The 24,277-nt window shown below is 41.3% G+C and overlaps 2 protein-coding genes across 2 annotated transcripts in view; both read left to right on the top strand.

Annotated features, from left to right (window-relative positions):
• trpm4a (transient receptor potential cation channel, subfamily M, member 4a) overlaps window positions 1–4,579 on the top strand; it is a 40,891-nt gene extending 36,312 nt beyond the window's left edge. Inside the window, exon 29 of the mRNA XM_061700182.1 lies at window positions 108–4,579. Within this exon, the coding sequence (XP_061556166.1) occupies window positions 108–238 (131 nt within the window). The 3' untranslated portion in view covers window positions 239–4,579. The remainder of the gene's footprint in view (window positions 1–107) is intronic.
• Window positions 4,580–10,631: 6,052 nt separating this feature from the next.
• Window positions 10,632–22,093, top strand: LOC133415077 (sarcoplasmic reticulum histidine-rich calcium-binding protein). The gene is made up of 6 exons (XM_061700892.1): window positions 10,632–11,449; window positions 19,702–19,853; window positions 20,081–20,149; window positions 21,676–21,727; window positions 21,909–21,945; window positions 22,051–22,093. Exons 1-6 carry the CDS (start codon window positions 11,011–11,013, stop codon window positions 22,091–22,093), a joined length of 792 nt encoding a protein of 263 aa, XP_061556876.1. The 5' UTR covers window positions 10,632–11,010.
• The last annotated feature ends 2,184 nt before the right edge of the window (window positions 22,094–24,277 follow it).

The raw sequence follows: 24,277 nt of genomic DNA on the forward strand, positions 1-24,277 counted from the left end.
AGCCTATCTCTTTGGGCGAGAGGCGGGGTACACCCTGAACTGGTCATCAGCCAATCGCAGGGCGCATATAAACAAACAACCATTCACACTCACATTCGCACCTACAGGCAATTTGGTGTCTTCAATCAACCTACCATGCACGTTCTGGGGATGTGGGAGGAAACTGGAGTGCCCGGAGAAAACCCACGCAGCCACGGGGAGAACATGCAAACTCCACATAGGCGGGGCCGGGATTTGAACCCCGGTCCTCAGAACTGTGAGGCAGATGTGATAACCAGTCGCCCACCGTGCCACTTTATATTTTATGCGAAAATAAATTCCAGAATATGTGTAACATTTCTCACGTCAATACCGGCATTATTACCATTCCTCATTCTTGCTGCATTTAATCACAGCTCACTGTTTGTTGTTAGCTGATGTATTTCCTAGCTCGAAAACATTTCAGGCGGCCAGAGACAGCACCACTGTCCTGTGTTTGAATTGGAATGAGAAAAACCAGCTGTTGGAACCACTATTTTTAAGAATGGTGACAAAATAAAAGATAAAGGCCAATTAGAAGCCATATGAACACAGCCGCAGTAAAACTACGACTGAAACTAGGGAAAGACCCCACTCAGCCATCTAATTACCATCTGCTGTCACTAATTGATACGGACATAAAAATAATTTTTAAAGCTTTAGCCTACAAACTAGAAAAAAAATCATTCCATCGATAATACATTGTGACCAAACACGTTTTATTAAAGGATGGAGCTCCACTAACAATGTCAGGTGATAAACCCAATAAGTATGTTTTAGCGTAACAATCTGAAAACTATTGTCTTATCGCGAGACGCAGAAAAAGCTTTTGACAAAGCCAACTGGGGCCTCATGTACAAAAGGTGCGTACGCACAAAAACGTGTCGTCCGTTCTTTTTCACGGCAAAGGTCAGACGCATCAAGAGTAAAATGACCGTGGAAATGTGCGGTGCCTCACGCCAACTTCGTGGCTAGCGTACGCGCGTTTCTGCAGCTTTTGGTGCTTTGGTGACACTTAGAGGTGATGCTGGGAAACTGTTATAATAAATCTGTCACTTGTTAACCTTGTTAACCAATGTATTTAATGAATCACTGATATTTGTGAGGACACCTATTAATTGATCAGGGTGATCATTTATGCCGCCTATTGCCCTCACAATCACTTCTTGTGACTCCAGCACATGCACTGAAAAAACAGAGTCATTTGAATTTACTTAATTTGAACATGTACAAATGGTTGCACATGATTAAAATGTGTTGAAATGGCAATTTACCCCTCTTCTCCGAAAAAAAAAACATGATATTTTTTTTCCCCAATATGTATGTCCTTTCCTGTGTATTAAAATAACAAATTATTATTATTATTATATATATTATATTATTATAAAGTAATCAAAAAGGAGTCAAAGTCTTTGATATCCTCTCTGATATGCTGATGTGCATCCATTTGAATTGAAAAGATTTATGACAAATACCATACATACAACATTTACGCATGAACGTTTATCTCACAGGGCTGAGCGTCGGTTACTGTATGAACACATTTGTTGTGAGTTATAAAAATACATGGTATTAACCTTGCGGGGTGATCCAAGTCAGCCACATGTGCTCCCAGCACCCCTGAGAGAGCAGCGCCATCCATGATTGCAGCGACTCTCTCCTCGAACGGGGTCAGCACTGGTTCTTCCGCCTGTTTTGGACACACTTTGGCGGTGGGCAGCTGTCCGGTACCCATGCCCTTAGGGACTAGTCGGGTTGCTTCAGTTGGGCCCAGGAACTGCCCTGGGTCCTGGGGAGTGGGTGGCGCCCCCCCCTGCCTGGGTCCCCATCTGGGTGGAGGGGGCCGGGCTTACCCTTCCTCAATGTCCCGGCTCAGCAACTCCATGCACCAGTTGACTAACATGCATGGGATATGGTGTACATCAGGGGTGCTCAATGCGTCGATCGCAATTGACCAGTCGACAGCGAAGGTAGTATTGGTAGATCGCATGACAAGCTACTCAGTGAGTTACCTCCGATTTTTATCTCTTGGTGTTTTATCTTAAACTTAAGAAAGGGTATAAAAATGAGTGGGGGAGCTGGACCAAGTAAGAAGACAAAAACTTTCCACTTTCATACGGAATGGGACGAGGACTATTTTTTCACGATGACATTTTCGAAATCCGTATGCCTCATCTGCCAGTCTGCCATCGCATTACCAAAGAACGGAAATGTGGAGTGGCATTTTAGGACTGTGCATGGAAAATACGACACAAACTACGCATCTCTGGCTGATTCACTTCAGTGCAAGTCACCGGAGTAAACTCAGGCAATGACAAAAAAATGTACATGGTTAATTAGGTTGTGTTGTGCAAGATTGGCTCATGCGGTGATGCAAAGTACATCGACATACATTGATGCTGAGCTGTGTCGGCGGTCAAGAATTTTAGCTCACTGGTCGCGCTCTGCTTTCACAAACCGGAGACATGGTCACGGCCCCCACCCCCCCAAAAAAGGTAGATCGCGGGAGGTTGGCTGCTTGAAAAGTAGATCTTGCGGCAAAAAGGTTTGGGCACCCCTGGTGTACAGTCACTTGTAAGCTCCATAGACACATTATAGGCTTTAATTGTTTGTGCTGGGACCACTAATAACACAGGTTATATAAATCGCTCGGTGTAGGGCCCCCTCACTCATTGCACCAAATAACTTATGACTATGCCAATTTCTTAGGTATCTCCTCACTCTAACTCTGGTCCTAAAGACATTTATAATTTACATACCCACTCCCACCACACTTGAGTTGTACAACTGGGTTCGAGACCCTTGTCCTGCATGCTTACGTGAGCGTGGCCTGCTAATTAGCACAAGCCTGCTATTAGCAACAAGACCAGCAATCAAGATGCCTCCCTTTTCCACTGAGGACTATCACGGACTGCTACAGAGGATGTCAATCATGGAAACGAAAATCCACCATCTTGAAGTGTATGTGGATGTAAATGGACAGTCAGGGAACGAAACCACTTTATCGATGTCTCAAAATGGTGAGCACAAGTGTGCTAACAGAAAGCCACTTAGCTCAACAAAGAGGACAGATGTGGACTGTGGAAACGGTAATGGATCATCCAGCAGTTCTCCCTGGAATTTACTGGGAGCAAACCGCAAAGATATGGGACAACTTCTACAAGGGAGGACACAACACCAGCAGATTACCGAGGAAGTATTCTTTTTTTGGATGGATTTTAGCTCTTTTGAATATCTCTATTTTTCAGTTAAAGGTGGCCCTAAGGTTATTGTTTTAATAATTTATAGACCTATAAGATACAATAGAAAATTTATGGGGGATTTTTCAGAACTGCTGTCAACTATTTTGTCATACCGGGAGACTTAAACATTCATGTTGACAATAACGGGAAATCTAAAGAACTCTCTGCTCTGCTTGACACATTTGACCTCTCTCAACATATTAAGAGTCCAGCCCATACTCAAGGTCACATCTTAGACCTGGTCATCTCTAAGGATGTTGAAATTTTATCAATTGACATTAAGGATATAGCTATTGCTGACCATTTTGGTGTATTCTTTGAATTACAGATTCTTCCAAAAAGTTCAGACAACCTCTATGTCTATTAAGAAAAGGTACATAAATGAGAGCAGTTTATGGAGACCATAGCTGTGGCGCAAACTGTGAATGTGGAGACAGTTGATGAACTTTTGGATAATTTCACCTGGAAAATCTCAAATGTCATGAATTCTGTCGCTCCTATTAAAACTAAGACAATCTTGAGGTGATCTAGAACACCGTGGAGGAGCGCAATGATGGTAAAGACCCATAATAAAAGTGTAGGAAATGAGAATGTAAGTGGAGAAAAACTAAACTCCAAATTGACTACAACCTCTACAGACCAAGTCTTTGTAATTTTAACCAAGAGTTATTCATTGCTAGACAGCACCATTTTTCTGAAATCATCAATAAGAACTCCAACAATACTCGCACTCTGTTTGCTGTGGTTGACGAGCTCACAACCCCCCGAATCAGATCGCTTCAGAACTCCTAACAGCAGATCAATGTAATTAATTTGCTTGTTATTTTAGTGAAAAAATACAATCCACCAGGTTAAATATCAGCACAAATCAGCAAATAATAAAATTATACTACATCTGAAGCCACCCTAGAAAAACTCTATGACCATGTCAGAATTTGATACAGTTGACCAAAAAACTAGTGAAAACGGTTCACCAGCTGAAACCATCAATGAGCTGTCTTGACTCAATACCATCTGACTTTTTCAAGGCTATTGCGAAGTCTGTGCGAGCTGACTTGCAGCAAATAATCAATTGCTCACTTCAGTCAGGCGAGTTTCCTAAAGCTCTTAAAGTAGCTGCCGTTAAGCCTCTGCTAAAAAAAATAGAACGCTGGACACTGCTTTAATTGTACTTTTATTTTATTTTCTCTTTGTTTTAAATGTTTGGATGCTGTTTTTTTCTTTGTTTTTCATTGCTTTTAATCATATAAAACACATTGAGTTACCTTGTGTATGTAATGCGCTATATTAATAAATTTGCTATGCTTTGCTTCCCCTCCTGTCCTTGTCCTGTCCTATCTTGTCCTGTCCTCCCCTCATAGGGTGTAGCATTACTGCCCCGCACCACACTCATATGTAATGTGTCAGTGTTCTCGGTAAAATGATTTACTTTCCTCATCTTGTTTACGGCTAGTGCTTTGTCTTCTGTTGTCTAGTTTTTTTCACTCCCCTCTCGAAATCTTGTTCTGTTCAACTGTTTGACTTCGATTCTCAATAAATATTCATCAAAATACTAAGAAATGTGAAATGTGTTCAAGGATTTCAGGTTGTGCATGCAACTGATATTGAATTGACTGTACTACTCTCACTGTACTTAGCAGGGAGGACAGAGTCATCGGACAGAGACATACACAGCGTAAGGCACTGTGCGTAGCAGTGTGAAAAGGCCATAACACTTCGGGGCGCCGCAAAAGGTACAGCAAGTCGGATGCTGCCCGAGGTCTCCCTATTGAGGGTTACTGCTTTAGATGCTGACTGGGCACGATTTTTTAACTTGTTGAGTGAGTTTAACCATTGTTACAGACCTTTTAGGGAATGACATTGTTTTAGTTATAAACAGTGTTACATGCAAATAATCATCCAAGCAGTTGAAATCCGTTTGCATGTTATATTTAAATAATAGTGATACCGTAATAGGTTTCAGCATTGCATAAGTGTGGTGGCTCACAGACATGACAAGGTGAAAATTCTTCTCGGAACGGTGAGTAGTTAAGCATCTGTTGTCCACAGGGAGCACCAAAGTAGGGGAGAGGTCCCTATGGATAAATTAAATAAATGGGTCAGTTGAGCTGGATACAGTTTTAGACACATGAAAAGTGTTTTATACAACCAGTTGCCCTTCACCCTTCTTGGATGTCTGTGACCTGGATGACTGGGAATCCTCAAAGACATTTTGCAAATTCACAATTCTGCCCTTTGGAGGCAACATGCAGCAAAGCTTAAAACTCATTCTTAAAACAAAAACAAAAAAACTGTCTGTGCTTTACGAGTGTTGTGTATTCTCCTGTGCACAAATGTTAAGTAATGTCTTACCTGAATTTATTCCCAATTACGATGATTATTATTTATCATCAAGTGTGTTTCTGTGTGGTACACGGAATGGTTTGCTAAGTAAATTCATTGTCCCCAAAACTACATGGTACTGACATGAGCTTGGCTAAAGGCTGGCCCGCACTTTAGCCAGTCCTTACATGGAAAGAGATGAGGCATGGGATCATATTGAGGGAAGCCAATGAACCCGGCCGGGAGAATGTCAAATCGACTTGATGAATGGGCTGAGGGAGCACACTTTGCTGTCATTTTGTCACCTCACGACACCTCGTATGACATTTAAAAAATACGTATATATTGACTTTGATTTGTTTTCCAAATACATAGGCATAAAGCTTCATAGCCCATCAGAAATTATTCCAAGCTGATCTGATACCTGATGATTTGGATGATTATTTTTGAAGAGGTTAAACATAACTAAATGGGTCGAGTGGGTTAATGCAGGCAGTCATGGGCGCAAGTAAGAGCAAAGAAATGCCTTTGGCATGTCTGAGCTCATCTCCACTTTCAACCACTTTGCAGTCTTCATCTCAACGCAACCTCCTTCTGCTACCTCTTTTAAACTCCGCTGTCTCCTACGGCTGCCTGTCTATCACAAGTTCTATCACAGTGACATGCGGTGAGCGTTATGCTGGTGAAGCGCTGACATGCAATTCAGATTTCCTTATTTATAAGCCAAACAAAGTTGCATGGCAGCCTGACATTCGTGACTGGTGAAAAAAACAAAACACATACATACATACAGTACATACACACACACACGCCCATATATATATGTATGTGTGTGTGTATGTGTTTTTTTTTTTGAGTGCATTCAATACATATTATTGAAAAAAATATGTAATGTAAAATCATTACATATTGGAGACGCGAGGAGAGATAGAAACAGACATTTGCCAATTACGAGCCTCCTCAACCCAGTTAGCGAGGAACTGCGAAATCTGAACCGAGGCACGGCTACCGCACTTCGTGTACTGTACAAACGTATTGAACAGGAAATACATAAATTCAGCAATTTTGCCTGTGAAATTTTGGGGATTCCAGTCAGAAGACCATTACAAGTAGTCAAGTCTGCTTAAGATAAACGCATATGGATGAGCTTCTCCAGGTGGCCTCATGTACAAAAGGGGCGCACGCACAAAAAGGTGGCGTAGGTTCTTTTTCATGGCAAAGTTCAGATGTATCAAGAGTGAAATGACCGTGGAAATGTGCGGTGCCTCACGTCAACTGCATAGCTGGCGTATGGACGTTTCGACAGCTTTTGGTGCTTTGGCGACATTTTGAGGTGATGCTTTCTCCTGTGTATTAAAATAATAAATTGAGTCATCAAAAAGGACTCAAAGTTTTTGAAATCCTCTTTCAAAATCCTCTTTGATATGCTGATGTACTTCTATTTGACTTCAAAAGTCAAAAGAACTTCAAAAGTTCAAAAGAAAAAAAAATACCATACATACAAATTTACGCATGAACCTTTATCTCACAGGGCTGAGTGTAGGTTACTGTATGAACACATTTGTTATGAGTTATAAAAATACATGGTATTAATATTAATATCTGAGCACTTTTTTATTTATTTATTTTTTTAGTTCAGCGTGTGTACGCTGTTCTGACTCAACAGCATTGACAGCCGCACACGCGCTGTCCCATTCGCTCCTCTTTCGCGTGTTGCTAACGCCAGACGACAGCGTGCCAAAAGAACATTTTTGTGCGTGCCTCCACTTCATTGAGCAACTTCACATTCAGAAAAATAATTTTTCTTCATTTCCTTGCTCATTGTCCTTTTTTTCCTGATCATGCAGAGATCGGGATCTCAGGTGCTGGGTTCATTTAAATATGATTTGCATATTTAAATGTGGGCGTGGACATGTGCGCTCATTTCCACGTTGATTGGAATGTACGAAGGAAATGTGCTTGGATTCATGCGTACGCACAAATTCATACATCTGGATATTTTTGTGCGTACGACGTTTCCTGGATTTGAGCGTACGCCATGTTTCAGTAGGAAATCCACGCTAGTATTTGTACATGAGGCCCCTGGTCTGCTTGACACATGCAAGCCTTCACTCTGGATATGTTCTTCAGATGGTGAAAGGCTATTTTGGTAATTGATTTGATACAACTGGCGGCACGGTGGTCGACTGGTTAGCGCGTCTGCCTCACAGCACTGAGGACCGGGGTTCAATCCCCGGCCCCGCCTGTGTGGAGTTTGCATGTTCTCCCTTTATTCTTGATTGAACAAAGTTTTAGATCATGACACATCACCTCAATTGAACTGTAGTCATCTGGAGACACTCCTAGATATAACTGTGTGTCATCTGCATAGCTATGATAGTCAACATTAAGGTTCTGAAGAAATTGGCCCAACGGTAGCATATACAGGCTGAACAGGAGGTGTCGAAAAACTGACCCTTGAGGGACCCCATAGGTCATTGCCATTCGATGAAATTGAACACTTCCAATGGTTACAAAATTGCTCCTTTCCTCCAGGTAGGACCTGAACATTATAAGGACTGTTCCATTTAGTCCAACCCACGTCTCTAACATATTCAGCAGTATATTATGATCTACCTTATCAAAAGCCACACTGAGATCCAACAAGACCTTATATCATTCAGCAATTTGATCAGAGTTGATTCAGTGCTATGATGAGTTCAGAAACCTGATTGAAATTAGTCAAAAAGTCAGTTTAAGTAAAAAATAATAATAATAATTGCTGAATTGATTAAAAATAACTTTCTTTACAGTCCTGGCTATGAAGGGGAGATTTGAGATGGGTCTGTAGCTTGCTAGCATGGAAGCTTCCAGCATTCTATTTTTTTTTTTTTTTTTTTTTTAGAAGAGGCTTAATAGCAGCTGCTAATGACAGCTACTAATGGCAGCTTCGAAAGATAACTCCAGATAGGTTTATGGCAAAACTTCATACCTTTAAGATCATGTTTGGCAGTGTACTTCAATGAATGACGCAAAATTACTGTAGGGGCAACAAGTGTAATTCCTCAAAATGCAACAATCCGTGCTCAAATGTAAGGTTGCGATGCAACCTGAATGCTATTTTCCGACCTGGACAATATGAAAAAAGACAAAAGTTCTGTCTCTATTGTTGTGAGTGACCATCTAATGAAATAAGTTTCTTTTTTGTGCTTGTTTGTGTGTTGTTGTTGTTTTCCCTTTTCTCGTTGCCAGTGATGGCAAAGAGGGAAAGTGTAGGACCAGATATTGAACTTACTGTCTGACCATTTGTGAACTCCTTGTTTTATATGGAGGATTATTTTTTTCCAGCTTTCTGCCACAGATCTCATCCTGATCTACAGTATGTCTAGGTGAGACTTGACAGAGGCTTTTTGATACTGTGCTTGTCCCACACCAGCACAGCACAGGAGGCTCACATTACACTGACTGTGGCGTTGTGTGGTTTTAAATAGTTCAGTTGTCAACTCCCCCCTCCACAAATCTATCTATTTTGGGGATGGTGTGTAGGGGGAGGGACAGAGAAGTAGATGGTCCCCAGATGAGTTTCTGGGTTTGGCCTACATGCTCTGACTGAATCAGCATCATGTTGATACTGGAAGCATGCAGAGTTATTAAGAGCATATTTGAAGTGATCCGGTAGCTCAGAAAATATAGCCCAGCAGTCTGAGGCATACCGTAACTGGTTACCCCACCATGCTGCGTCAATGTTCATTGCAGGTCATTACACCTTGGATGAGTTGTGAATGCATGTTGAGAATGCACAACCACATCAAAACTGAGTAACAAGGTCATAGACATCCAACCATGGAGATGCCCAGCAGATGTCATAGGTGGTAGGGGAATTTATCAGTGAAGTGAGGCGACATTTTTTTTAAAATTACAAACTCTTCCTTTAAGTGATTCAATTCATTCCACACTCAAACTGCTTCCTTAAAAAAAAAGAAGTTTATTGATTGTACAGGACATTTTAAGTACCTTTTATCGTGAGACTATTTTAAAACATGATTAAATAAAGTAAAACTACTCACCATTTGAAGGTGCCCGACAGACACCTAATGGTAACTAGGCAGCATAAGAAAATCTTGACCATTACAATTGCTTTGTCATTAAGTACTGTATAAGAATATCAGGAACGTTTGGGTTGATCTCCAAACAACACGGCCTGTTGATGGAAATATCATATATATATAATGCTTCCGCATTGGGATCATCTCCAGAAGCACCAACCTATCCCACGGGGGAACCCGGAGGAGGCATGGTGGAATTAGTGGTTGTCAGAGTTTTCAATTACTCCTAATAATGAATGTTTTTGAGAGGAAGTCAAAAACCCAGGCTAGCGCAGGGATAACATGAAAACTCAACACAGTAAGGTCGGAGCCAAGATTCGAACACTAACACTTTGGGACTGTGAGGCTTAACCACCAGCCCAACATGCTGCCTTGTACAATGTCAAATAAAACACATATTTTCCAATCAATCAAACTTTATGTATAGTGTTTTTCCTACAAACAAATGTATTTAAATAAATTTAAATAAAAAGCAACCCCTCCTGCCACTCATCCACAAGGACAAAGACACACACACACGTGCACACACAAAGTAAAAACAGGTTAAAATAATGACATAAGGACCTAAACTGAGTACAGAACATCCAGGTGAGGAAACACCAACTCAAGGAGCCGTCTGCACCAGGACCAATTTTTAGTCTCCGCTAATAGAGCATATCAACTTGTACGTTAAGGGGGAACAATAGGTTGTCACTGAGGTGGTACATATTTTGTGGACAATAGTTGCATTACTTTCATAGTTTGGCGTGATATATGTATTATTTTGGTCCTGGAAAAGATAGATTTGATGATGGTTATGGAAAGCCAGTGAGTGTCACCTGTTCCTTATAATCCCCGTCCCTTTTAATCAGTCCCCTCTACGCTGAGTAATTTATGGATGCAAGCCTGCCCACCAACATTTGCCACTGTCAGTCAATCTGAACCGCCCCCCACCAGTCAAGTCTTATCATTTTACCTCATGGGTTGGTCTCACGCTTTTTCAGTCTACTCCTGCCAGTGTCTCCAACACTGACCATTCACTGACAGCTCTCATAAAAGTGAAAATTGAAAATTGAGATTCACATACAGGACTTTTTTTTAATCCAAGGACTGTTGTGGGGAAACTGGGAACACGTGCCTGAAACTCAGCTTGGAATATTTTCCATTTACCGGAGCCTGTTAATTGGATGCCATCAGAGCTGGTGTCACTTCTTTGCTGTGTAGTGTGTACTCGAGAGCGGGTTTGAATTTGGGAGTGTGTGCGTGTGTGTGTGCGCGCAAGCGTTTATAGCCCTGAACTACAGTTGTGGATTCCAGTCGTGAATCCAGGTTTATTCCTTGTTAGCTCGGTCTTGTCTTTGAACATGGCATCCATAAGAAGTCTGATTCTTGTGTTGTTGATGGCGCTGCTATGCTCCTTCCACACCCCATTGGCTCCTGCAGCCAAGGCGCAGGATCTGCCGTTCCACTCTGAGCAAGGTCTGGTGGCTGATGATGATGATGACGATGATGAACATGATGGCGATGATGATGATGACGACGATGATGATGATGATGACGACGACGATGATGATGACAATGATGATGACGATGATGATGATGATGATGACGACGATGATGATGATGATGATGATGATGATGATGATGATGATGATGACGATGACGATGATGACGGTGATGACGACGAGGATGACGATGATGATGACGATGATGACGACGATGATGATGATGATGATGATGATGATGATGACGACGACGATGACGACGATGATGATGATGATGATGATGATGACGATCATGAAGGTCAGTTAATGTGTATGTTTATGTAAAAGACCTTTTTCATGACATGTCAGACCACTTCCTTCTTCCTGGAGTTCTTTTTATTTCTGCCACCCTTTTCATTAATAGATGAACGCTTAGGCAAACAGTAACCAAGGGTAATGTGGGATTGGTAATGTTTTATTATTTACATCATATTATTTTAATGAGGCAGCACAATGACATAGTATAGTGGTTAGCACATCTGCCTCACAATTCTACGGTTTGGGGTTTGAATCTCAGTTCCACCCTTTTTTTCCATGTTGTCCTCGCGCTTGCAAGGTTTTCTCTGGGGAGACAGGCTTCCTAGCACATTTCAAAAACATGCATATTAGGTTAATTGAATATTTGAAATTTTCCATAGCGAATGTGAGTGTGGATTGTTTTTTGTCTACAACCCCAATTCCAATGAAGTTGGGACGTGGTGTTAAACATCAATTAAAACAGAATACAAGGATTTGCAAATCATTTTCAACCTATATTTAATTGAATAGACTACAAAGACATTTAATGTTCAAACTGATAAACGTCATTGTTTTTAGCAAATAATCATTAACTTAGAATGTTATGGCAGCAACACGTTCCAAAAAAGCTTGGACAGGTGGCAAAAAAGACTGAGAAAGTTGAGAAATGCTCATCAAACACCTGTTTGGAACATCCCACAAGTGAACAGGCTGATTGGGAACAGGTGTGTGCCATGATTGGGTAAAAAAGGAGCTTCCCTGAATTGCTCAGTCATTCACAAGCAAAGATGGGGCGAGGTTCACCTCTTTGTGAACAAGTGCGTGAGAAAATAGTCGAACAGTTTAAGGACTGTTCCTCAACGTACAATTGCAAGGAATTTAGGGATTTCATCATCTACGGTCCATAATATCATCAAAGGTTCAGAGAATCTGGAGAAATCACTGCATGTTAGCAGCACGGCCGAAAACCAAGATTGAATGCCCGTGACCTTCGATCCCTCAGGCGGCACTGCATCAAAAACCGACATCAATGTGTAAAGGATATCACCACATGGCCTCAGGAACACTTCAGAAAACCAATGTCAGTAAATACAGTTCGGCGCTACATCCGTAAGTGCAACTTGAAACTCTACTATGCAAAGCAAAAGCCATTTATCAACAACACCCAGAAAAGAACCATCCAGACTGTTATGGACGCAAAGTTCCAAAGCCAGCATCTGTGATGGTATGGGTTTGTGTTAGTGCCAATGGCATAGGCAACTTACACATCTGTGAAGGCACCATTAATACTGAAAGGTACATACAGGTTTTGGCGAAACATATGCTGCCATCCAAGCAACGTCTTTTTCATGGACGCACCTGCTTATTTCAGCAAGACAATGCCAAACCACATTCTTCACGTGTTACAACAGCGTGGCTTCGTAGTAAAAGAGTGCGGGTACTAGACTGGCCTGCCTGCAGTCCAGACCTGTCTCCCATTGAAAATGTGTGGCGCATTATGAAGCGTAAAATATGACAACGGAGACCCCGGACTGTTGAACAGCTGAAGCTGTACATCAAACAAGAACACAGTGGTAAACATGAACGTGTCTCAGCTTTTTTGGAATGTGTTGAAGCCATAAAATTCTAAGTTAATGATTATTTGCTAAAACCGATAAAGTTGATCAGTTTGAACATTAAATATCTTGTCTTTGTAGTGTATTCAATTAAATATCAGTTGAACATGATTTGCAAATCATTGTATTCGGTTTTTATTTATGTTTAACACATCTCAACTTCATTGGAATTGGGGTTGTACATGTGCCTTGCAATTGGCTGGTGACCAGTCCAAGGTGTACTTCGTACTTGTCTCTTACCTCAGGGTTTGACAAACCTGTTTGCAAGAGAATTTTTCTTTGGTAATTTATTATTATTATTATTATTATTATTTGATTATTTTAGCTTTTTGAGTTGTACTTGTTGTAATACATCAAAGCCTATTGTTACCTTTACCATTCATTGGTGTTAGTGTATGTCAGTTCCCCGGAAGGAGCAACATTTCTCCTCACGTCGAGAGCTCCGCTAGCAGTAGCACGCTTGGCTACGTAACGGCAATGATAAGTTTCAGACAAAAATGCAGACAGCTTTGTCTTTGAAGCTACTTATTCAGAGTCGCATCAGATTCAGCTTGTTTGGCCATTATTTTTCAGAAATAGAGACAGAGAAGCTACTAGGTCATACTGTATGCCTTATCAAACTGCTGCACTAGTAACTTTTCCTCAGCGAGTGTAGTGTGGGCTTGCTGTGTTCATCACTGTGATGGATTAAATACAGCGGTCACATTTAGTGCATATGCATGTAAAAAGTGTGAATTCATAACAATGGCAAGTATCCCTCTTCATACACCACGCACTTGGTTTGTGTTAAGAGAAAGTGATTACTAATACGCTTGTCACCAGGGACGTGAGAAACTGCTGCGAGCCATAACTATAAAGGATTATCTATACGTTTTCTATATCACTTGTCCTTATTAGGGTCGGGGGTGAGCTGGACACTTTCCCAGCTGTCTTTGGACGCGAGGCGGAGTGTACCATTGACTGGTCACTATCCAATCACAGAGCAGTCCCCTTGTAACATTATGCAGTTTGAACATTAACACTGTGCTTAAAGGTCTTCTTCAATTCGAATCATTTTTTTTCTGCTGTTTTATGCATAACATAGGTCAAAATGAGTATGTGACAAGTTTGACATCTATACGGTTTGTCAATTGAATGCAATAACCTTTGAATTCCAAAACCTCTTGCAAACAACAGGATATAAAATCACCCACGGTGTGACGTAGTTTCGACAATTAATATTCAAGTACCTGTTCACTGTGTGGCTGGTACCCAACCACTTAACTAAGCTGAACGGCAACACGGTATTTCGGGTTTTAAGCGAATGAGTCTCATCCGCTGCTGAGCCATATACTGTAAATACAGCCTATAAAATATACATATGTTGTGTTTTACAACAGTTCTGAACTTTATTCATTCTTTATTATGTAACAGTGGACGAAATTGAAGCTTGCCTTCATTGTCACCAGCGACGGTCATAGCGGAAGGTTCAATTGCAATGAATGGAGTGGATGACAAGCTTAACCTCAAAATATCCCCCTCTCTTTTTATTTTCAAATGGTTGTTTGTTTCTATGTGCCCTGCGATTGGCTGGCAACCAGTTCAGGGTGTACCCCGCCTCCTGCCCGATGACAGCTGGGATAGGCTCCAGCCCGCCCGCGACCCTAGTGAGGAGAAGCGGCTCAGAAAATGGATGGATGAATTTCTTAAAGATTGACCTTTCTAGGTTTGATCTACTGAACTGCTGTCCTAATTAAGAATTATGACAGTAATGTCATTATTAGTGTCACTCTCCTATTGCTGTTCATTTGTTTCCATCTTATTTCATTAACGAATATGCAACAATAACTCCAGGAAGAGAATGAGGGGTGGTGTGATGTCACTATGAAAATGGCTTATCGTCTGTTAACTGTATATTAAGGCTGTGTTGTGTCTCTGTGTTAACACATACCCAGACTGCTGTGAACAAAAGCATCAGCTGTCACTGACCAATTAATTTCACCTGGAACAAACCGCATCCTATTTGTTCCAGGTCAGTCTGTTTGAAACTAGCAAGCAAAATACAGCCTCATTGGGTTTCCTCGTACTATGTCAAATTCAACCGGGAAGTAGCAGGGATGATTGACGCTTCCAGCTACAAAATGGTGCATGAGTTCAAAAGAGGGCGGGGAGCCTTGCCCCTCCCCTTCCTTTATGTCGCATCAACCTGATCATCTCTGTGTCAGTTGTCTTTGGAATTCATATGATTTCGTCAAAGTCCCTCCTCCACCACTTTCTAGCTCTGCAATGTCCCTTCCCGTCTCTTACACTGTGTTCTTTTCCCTACTTAACTTTTAGAGTTATGAGCACTTTGGGGGAATTGAACTGGCCTGCCTGAAGCCCATCTGTCCGAAGTTCTTCGTACAGTACACTAGATATGAACTTGGGGACTACAGAAGTAATTGTTTGAGAGAGAAATTGAAAACAAAAGACAATTTTACATCTGAGCCTTGGATAACTGTCATTTGTTTTCTCTTCTAGTCTTGATTTTGTTTCATTGGAAAGAATGCTTCCGTTTCTGGGATCATCCTTTCACATTTGTTTTGGATTGGATTGACCTGTGTTTGTGTCCTGCTCATGTGAGTCTACAGAGAAAGAGAGACTGATTGGGGTTGAAATTTCCCACTCACTTGACCGAGGGAGACTAAAGCTTGAGGGGAGGTGCAGGAGGGCCACTTTGTAAATTAATTGATATTTCAAAAATAGTTACTAAAAAAAAAAATGACAGAGACTTTACACCCTGTGGATCCTATAAAATGTTAAATGCTTTCTGGCTGATCAGTCACTTGAATCATGTTAACTTCCCAACACCCAACGGATATTAAGTTTCTCTCTTTCTTCAGCTCTCTTCATCTCTCTCTTTCTCTGTAGAACATCTGTGCCACTGTTGAACAAAGACGCAATATGTTTTTCAAGCGCTGAAATACAGCAAATTGTGACATGACATTATAATGCATCCATGGAACCTTTTTCTTGGAAACTTGCAATGATTAAGCAATTTTCACTGCAGTAGCTTTGTGACCTCCAAATGCTTGTCACTGTAATAATCTCAAAATGATTGTGGACTAATTTGAAAAACATTTTTATGGGCATGTTTTTCCATTATTATAATGATGAAAGAAATTGCTGCCCAGCCTTCAGGGAGAGAGTATTTGGGAAAAGAGAGAAAACTCCAAGAGCTCTGTTAAATGTCAACTTGTCAAGAGATGAAATGGTTTTCTGCTTTTTTTCTTCTTGTTGTTCTTTCTTAACGAAACACTGTTTTATGTTAACTGTGATTGTGTGTTACAAAGAGCAATCACTACTGTCCATGTCTTTAAACCTACTTTAAATCATCAAATAAATCAAGTGTACACAAATGTGAACATGACTACAAGCAGCATATTTATTTATTTTTCTGCACTCAATGCATCACTATTATCACTGTGTAATTATGTGTTTAGTCTGAATATTGTTTTAGCAGACCTGATTTATCTAAAAAAAAAATTGTGAAACTGTGAGTAGTAACTGTTTTAATTCTTGTGCTTTCTGAAATCCTTTCATAAATGCTTTATGCGGCATTAGATCTAATTAAAATCAAGGGGCTTGCTGAGAAAATTCAAGGTGAGTTATGTACGTTGTACAAAATACCCGCTGCAAGTGGAAAACAGTACCAATTACACTATTAACAAAATAACAACACCAGACATAGACCATTACAGGATGCAGTTATAAGACATCCACACTCGTACATCAGTAATTGCACTCCATCACACTTTTACAATATCTGTTTGCCAACTGCTACAAAATTAATACACAAACAGAAAATTGCATTACAGTGGAACCTCGATAGAACAGACTAATAGGGGTGGTGAGGTTCTCCGATACAGCCAATTGTCTGTTCCACTGAAGGACTTTTTTTAGGCCATATGCACCCATATTACTGTGCAGTACAAAATTACTCTTTTGTAGGTTTTTTTTTTTCGTGGCCTAAAACGCCCAGTACGGTTCAAAGTTATTATCAATAATGATTCAAACATTTTCAAGCTTCCTTTTTTTTTTTTTTTTTTTTTTTTTTTTTAAAGTTTCACATTTTAGCCAAACTTACCACACCAGTGTGCTTGTTCATAGTGACATTGTTGACGTACAATAGTCATCATAGGCGAGTCGCTTTCATGAGCTGCGAGGAATTAGTGCTTCCTAGTTCTAAATCCGTTGCCAAAGGTGAACTGCCTGACAAAAATAATTGTTACTGTAACAAAAATAGCATGTTCCAGACTCGAGAGACTTGTGTTTTGTATTCGGAAACAGAATCATCTTTATTTGTCAAGTGTGTCAAAAACACAAGAGGAATTTGTCTCCGGTAGTTGGAGCCGCTCAAGTACGACAAGAGACAGCCATTTTGACAAAAAATACTTTTGAGACATAAAAACATGAAAACACACTACGGAGAGTCACTGAGCAATGAAAGGTTACCGGGAATGTGGTAATGCTGAAACCTTTTTTCTTTTTTTTAACAATTGTGCAAATGATGCAGATCCTCTAGCAATTTAAACCACTTTGGAATTACTAATTGAGCAATAATCCAGTACAGTGACAATTGTGCTAATGGTGTAGATAGTGTGGTGGATTTTTCCGCCTGTGGTTCCGAGTCGGAGATCAGCCGGGAGGACTCCGACGTCCGTCGGGCATGGGATGAATGAAGAATTCGAGACACTTGGCGTTTGGGCTAATTCGATTTATTGAACAAGCCTTAGTGTCATAACAGCTGCTTACATTGCCAGAACGACGGAAAAGCCCCCGAAAAACCCTGGATCTATGTTTATCAAGCTTTCCTTCTCTGGGCGTGGCTTTCGTGCCTCCCAGGGTGCACCCGGAAGGATGGTGCTCCTCATGACCATATTTGGAATCGCACTCGCCTGCTGGTGCCTTTTCGTCTGGTCAATCCTCCTCCCCTGGGCCCTTTGCTGCGATAATGTCCTCTTTGATGACCTGGCCCCTGTTGTAACCCCCAGACAGGTTTCTGTCAGGGGGGAAGCAGGACACCCCTATAAACATAGAACTGGTTAAACGACGTTCCTTGATGTAGAATTACAAAGAAAAGATAGTTGGTGTGAATACAGGTCTCCAACCATTTGACCTTCCCAAAGGAAGTCTGGTTACAGTACTATTGAAATATACTACAATAGTTCTCAAGCACATGAGTGGTCAGTAATGGTCAACAACAGATATGCAAGTAGTGCAGAGTGACGAGACTACTACAGTGAGTGTACGAATAATGTAGAAGTGTCCCAACAGAGAAGTGCCAACAATCTCAACACAAAATTTGCTGCATGTTACAATGGAATTGTAAGTTAACTGTTTAGGAAGTTAATGGCAAGAGGAAATATGCTGTTGGAATGTCTGCTTGTTTTAGTTTGCATTGATCAATAGTGCCTACCTGAGGGAAGGAGCTGGAAGAGGTGGTGACCAGGATGCGGAGGGTCCAAGAGGATTTTGCATGCGCTTGTCTTAGTTCCGCAAGCGTGTGTTTTGGTAAATCGTTTTCTGACAGAATAAGTACGGAAGCAATCTTGTCTTTGTGGGTTTTTATTCCAAGGAAAAAAGACAAATCTTTGCAAAGAGAGGAAAAGATACAAGTCGTCACGTGTTGTCACCCTTTACTGAAGACCGAGCAAAGAAACACCTTCGTTATCCAAGTCCTCAAGGGAGGGTAGGGGGTACCTCCGATTTCTTGTGTCATGATTGTCCGTTGCAGTTGGAGTTTGTCCTTTTTTTGTGGCATCACCAAACCAGACTTTGATGTACAGTATGAACACAGGACTGATTCGATGACTGCTGTGTAGAAGTGCCTCAACAGCTCCTGTGGCAGGCCATGCTTCCCTCAGAAGCCGCAGGAAGTATATCCTGTGCTGGGCCTTTTTGAGGATGGAGTTGATGTTGGTCTCTCACTACAGGTTCCGAGAGACTGTAATTCCCACGAACTTGAAGGTCTTGACTGTTGACACAGGGCAGTTGGACAGGATGAGGAGCAGCTTTAGAAGGATGCTTCCTGAAGTCCATGATCATCTCTACAGTCTTGAGCATGTTCAGCTCCAGGCTCCTCACAGTTAACACTGCCGCCATGCCGCTCTCTCTCTCTGCACTGCGAGTCTATGTACAATAAACAATAGATACAGTATATCCATCGTGACATGGCCGCCACGTCAATACCCCACATTCAACATGCAGGCACGGGAGGCACAGCTTTGGAAATTGGACCTAGTCATATTGTATATCTGTGACCCGAAAATATGTCAGTCCCATTCTCTGCCTGAATTGCACCACAGCACCAGTAAACAACAGCAGACAATTCTGGAACTGACAGACTTTGTCAACAGCAATTTAAGTGGCAAATGGAAGCTATTTTTGGACACATTGGCCAGTCCTGACGGTCGGTTTTATCAGGGTTCCAGTGTATGTATAAAGCAAACAATTTAGACGTATGATTATTGTTACTTTAATCAGAGAATCGACATTATCTGACCTCATGGCCATGGACGCACTCTGTTTCACATACATTAACTTTAATGTGACATTTTATGCGGAGTGTAAACACGAGTATACCATATGATGTTTATGCTGATCATCAGAAGATTGTGTATATTAATCATTATTGCAGATGATGATGATGATGACGACGATGTCAAAGATGATGACGACGATGACGAGCACAAAGATGATGATGATGATGACGACGATGATGATAACAAACACGAAGATAACGGAAAATATCACAAGGGCTCTGTTTGTGCATACTGTGAATTCTGTGAGGTAAGTCTACCCCATAAAAATACACAAATAGCCAAATAATTAAAAAAAAAACAGTGGACGCTGAATAACAACGAACAACAATTCTCACTCCAAAGTAAAATTTCCACAAAAATGCCAAAATTCTCATCATCTTATTTGCATTGCTCGGTCTCCACATTTCTACTTTAAAAGGCTATAGGTTCTGTTATATGATATGTGGCTCTTTTTGGGACGTCATCTCCTTTCAGCACTGTGACAGCTGTGACAAATGTCCTTGTGAAGAAGGAGACAAGTCGGAACACTGTGATGACTGCAAGGTGAGACACTATGGAACCTTACAAACCTCGATGTCCTCCTCTTTGATATTATTTGTTGGAAATACGAGAGCCTTGAAAACTGCATTTATTACTGTAAAGAGTGATTCAGCAGAAAGTGACACATCACTGTCCTCACTTCATTCACACCAGCATCTTCCTACACTGCAGCATGCAAACACTATTCTGTTTTCCACCTAATATTTGAAAAGCTAAGTCCTAAAAATTCAAATACCTTCCATTCGGGACCAGCTGCCATTCCCAAAATTTGCATTATAATCTATTCTTCAAAAGTATTGAACAAAGAGTATGAAAAAGACTGGACATTACTGTATGTCACCTGCCTTAAAAACATACAGTACTGGGCATGCCTTAGGTCATATCTAGATTTGTTGTGTTAAAGGGGAACTAAACCCAAGATGTCATACATGCTGTTCTGTTTTAAAGTCCAGATCTTCTTTATCAGCTGCTGTTTACCTAAATCTACAAAGTATTTTTTATAAATGAAAAAAGATAAGGATAAATCATCGCATCTACTCGCTCAAGTTGGCACCATTTTTAAGTATTCACCCTCACGTGACATGTATCAGCCATTCCTGATGCTTTATTTACAAAAAAACAATTCTAATTTCGTTAAAGTTGATATTATGTTGCCATCTTACACACAAATCCTGTTGCCACGAACATCAACACAACACCATCTTCAAATCATGTTCAATCGCTAATTTAATATGCTAAAAAAAAAATTAAAAAAATCACGAATTAATTACGCAGTCGGTGCATGAGTAAAATTGCAGAATATGGCAGCAGTAGCTGCTTGTGGCTAGCAGCTGTCTGCTCGGCCTACCGATCCATTTTTAACAAACCAGGCTTATTCCAATATAACGTATTAGTGCGGTAAGGTAGTCGGTAGTCGTGACCTCACTTCTGGTTTGCAGCAGAGGGTGACATGGGGCCCCCCTTGGCTTGATGATTTATTTATTTTTTTTAAATTTCCGCTCAGTTCTTATTCTATGACAGCAATATAAATCAAAGTACAGTGTTTTTGTTGTGCTGGCACATACAATCTATTCTTGCAAAATAAATAAATATAAACAGTTTACTCCCCCTGTAAGACTTGGACGTTTGTATCAGACTGTATTCAAACCTAAATTTTATTCCCTAACACAAGCATTTCTAACTTAAATTTTTTGCTATATACTGCATACAGTTTACTAACCTGACATGGTAGATGATTCAAATAAAAACTGATTATTAAGGGGCTTTATGTGCCACATCCAAAAACCAATCAGATTGACCTATACTGTAGGTTGGCAAACATATCTCAAACAGCTTAACACTGACTAGATTAACTACTGTATGATTATATCAGAATCATACATCTTATATGTTTTGATGCAAAATAGATTCATGAGATTAAATACTGCTACTGTCATCTATTCAACTGCCTTACAAAACTAGAGGACAGTGTGAGTCCAGCACATTGTGAGTTGATTTTGTCCATTCTTTTCACCCTGACTTCTTCACAGATGTGCAGTTTCTGCCACGTGTGTCCTGCTTGTCAAACTCTATGCCAACCCGGTGAGTAACTTTTCAAACCGGTGAGTAACTTTTCTCAAGAAAGTGAAGTTTAATGTTGATTTGGTCACTGATAAAATAAGCTTTTAATGCTTGAATGTTTTTATATATACACACACACACACACACACACACATTATGAAGAACATTAAAGACAACACGAACAATACTCTGTTTCCTTTAGGGGGATTCCTTGACAAAGTGACTGGGTCAATCTACAAGTAAGTCATTGAAGTCTATTGAAAATGAAATGTGATTTCCAACTAATTTCCAACTCTTATTAACCATCGTGTGGAATCTACTTTTTGTCTCTCAACCCCTGACAGGACTGTTGCTGATGTCTTTGAGGAGGATGACGACAACAACTGAGAGCTGCCATCATGTGGCCAATATAATGTCTCACATTCACTTCTGATAGCCATTTTATTAAATTATTTTTGGTCACTTATTTGAGAACCTCCTTGGTGACGTAATAGCAATTGTGAAAATAATATCTTAATATATTATGTGTTATTTGTTAAATGATCAAAGAAAGCTGCACTTTTGAAAACTTTAAATAATGTGTACCAGTCAAACATAAAACCAATGTGTGGAATAAAAAGAAGGTACATTTTCACTGGTCTTCTATGTATTACTGGAACTACAGTGCCTGGAAGTGCAAAACAATATAACAAATTGTGAAACACTTTTACATTTCAGGAAACAAACTGACAAAAGCCAAAACACTTTTACATTACAGGAAACAAAATAACAAAAGCCAAAACACTTTTACAAAAGACAAAACACCAAAGGGAAGGGAACGTCGCATTTCAAAGACATTCTTAGAAATCCGACGCTCTTTCTCGACCCGCCCCGCTTCAACATGATTGGCTCCTGCATCGCGGGAAGGGTGTAGGCTACGCAGATGTAACGAGATGTCCGTACCAAATATTTTTTCAAAAAAACTAAAGTTTATTATGGTTAGGTTTAGGAGTAGGGTTGTGGTTAAGGCAGTTTAGGATGAGTTAAGGTTAGGATTATGGTGGTTAAGGCTAGCGCCGAATCCAACTGAACTATGGCACAGTTTGTGTTGTTTGGCAACTGTTTCCTTGAGCAGCCAATCAGTCGTACATTCAACCAAAATGCACAGAAGCTTTCCCTTACGGTGAAAATACTGTACATTTCCGGGTTTACGAGCTGTGCCGCTGCGTTGCCTCGGCTCAAGCCGCGTAAATAGTACGTAAACCATCAAATGTTGTTTCACATCAATGCGAAACAATATTCATAATGTAAAATATGCCTGTCGATGAAAAAGCATAGATTGTGACCAGAGTGTATACAAGGTAGATCCCTCACTCGGTACGTTCAAAAATGAATGAAGCCGGCAACTTCCTTGCAAATATCAACACTTTCCCTTTAATTCTCTGCAGCATCCTCTCTCTTTAACTTCTTCCTTAACTCCATCCATCCATCCATTTTCTACCGCTTATCCGAGGTCGGGTCGCGGGGGCAGTAGCTTTAGCAGGGACGCCCAGTCTTCCCTCTCCCCAGCCACTTCATCCATCTCTTCCGGGGGGATCCCGAGGCATTCCCAAGCCAGCCGAAGGATGTAGTCTCTCCAGCGTGTCCTGTGTTGTCCCCGGGACGTGCCTGGAACACCTCACCAGGGAGGCGTCCGGGAGGCATCCGAATCAGATGCCCCAGCCACCTCATCTGGCTCCTCTCGATGTGAAGGAGCAGCGGCTCTACTCTGAGATCCTCCCGGATGACCGAGCTTCTCACCCTATCTCTAAGGGAGAGCCCGGACACCCTGCGGAGGAAACTCATTTCGGCCACTTGTATCCTGGATCTTGTTCTTTCGGTCACGACCCACAGCTCGTGACCATAGGTGAGGGTAGGAACGTCGATCGATCGGTAAATCGAGAGCTTCGCCTTTCGGCTTAGCTCCTTCTTTACCACAACGGATCGACCCGCATCACTGCAGACGCTGCACCCATCTGCCTGTCGATCTCCCGTTCCATTCTTCCCTCTCTCGTGAACAAGACCCCAAGATACTTGAACTCCTCCACTTGGGTTATGAACAGAACCATCCCTCACCGGAAACAAGTTCGACTTACTGCCGGATATGCGGACCTAACTCTGACTCCGGTCGTACAGGGATCGAACAGCCTGTATCAGGGGGTTCAGTACCCCATACTCCCGAAGCACCCCCTACAAGGACCCCCTGAGGGACACGGTCGAACGCCTTCTCCAAGTCCACAAAACACATGTTGACTGGTTGGGCGAACTCCCATGCACCCTTGAGGACCCTGCAGAGGGTGTAGAGCTGGTCCACTGTTCCACAGCCAGGGCGAAAACCACACTGCTCCTCCTGAATCTGAGGTTCGACTTCCAGACGGACCCTCCTCTCCAGCACCCCTGAATAGACCTTACCAGGGAGGCTGAGGAGTGTGATTCCCTTGTAGTTGGATCACACCCTCTGGTCCCCCTTCTTAAAAAGGGGGACCACCATCCCAGTCTGCCAATCCAGAGGCACTGTCCCCGATGTCCACGCAATGTTGCAGAACTCCAGGC

The sequence above is a fragment of the Phycodurus eques genome, chromosome 16 (assembly GCF_024500275.1).
Source record: "Phycodurus eques isolate BA_2022a chromosome 16, UOR_Pequ_1.1, whole genome shotgun sequence".
In the NCBI taxonomy this organism is placed as follows: Eukaryota; Metazoa; Chordata; class Actinopteri; order Syngnathiformes; family Syngnathidae; genus Phycodurus; species Phycodurus eques.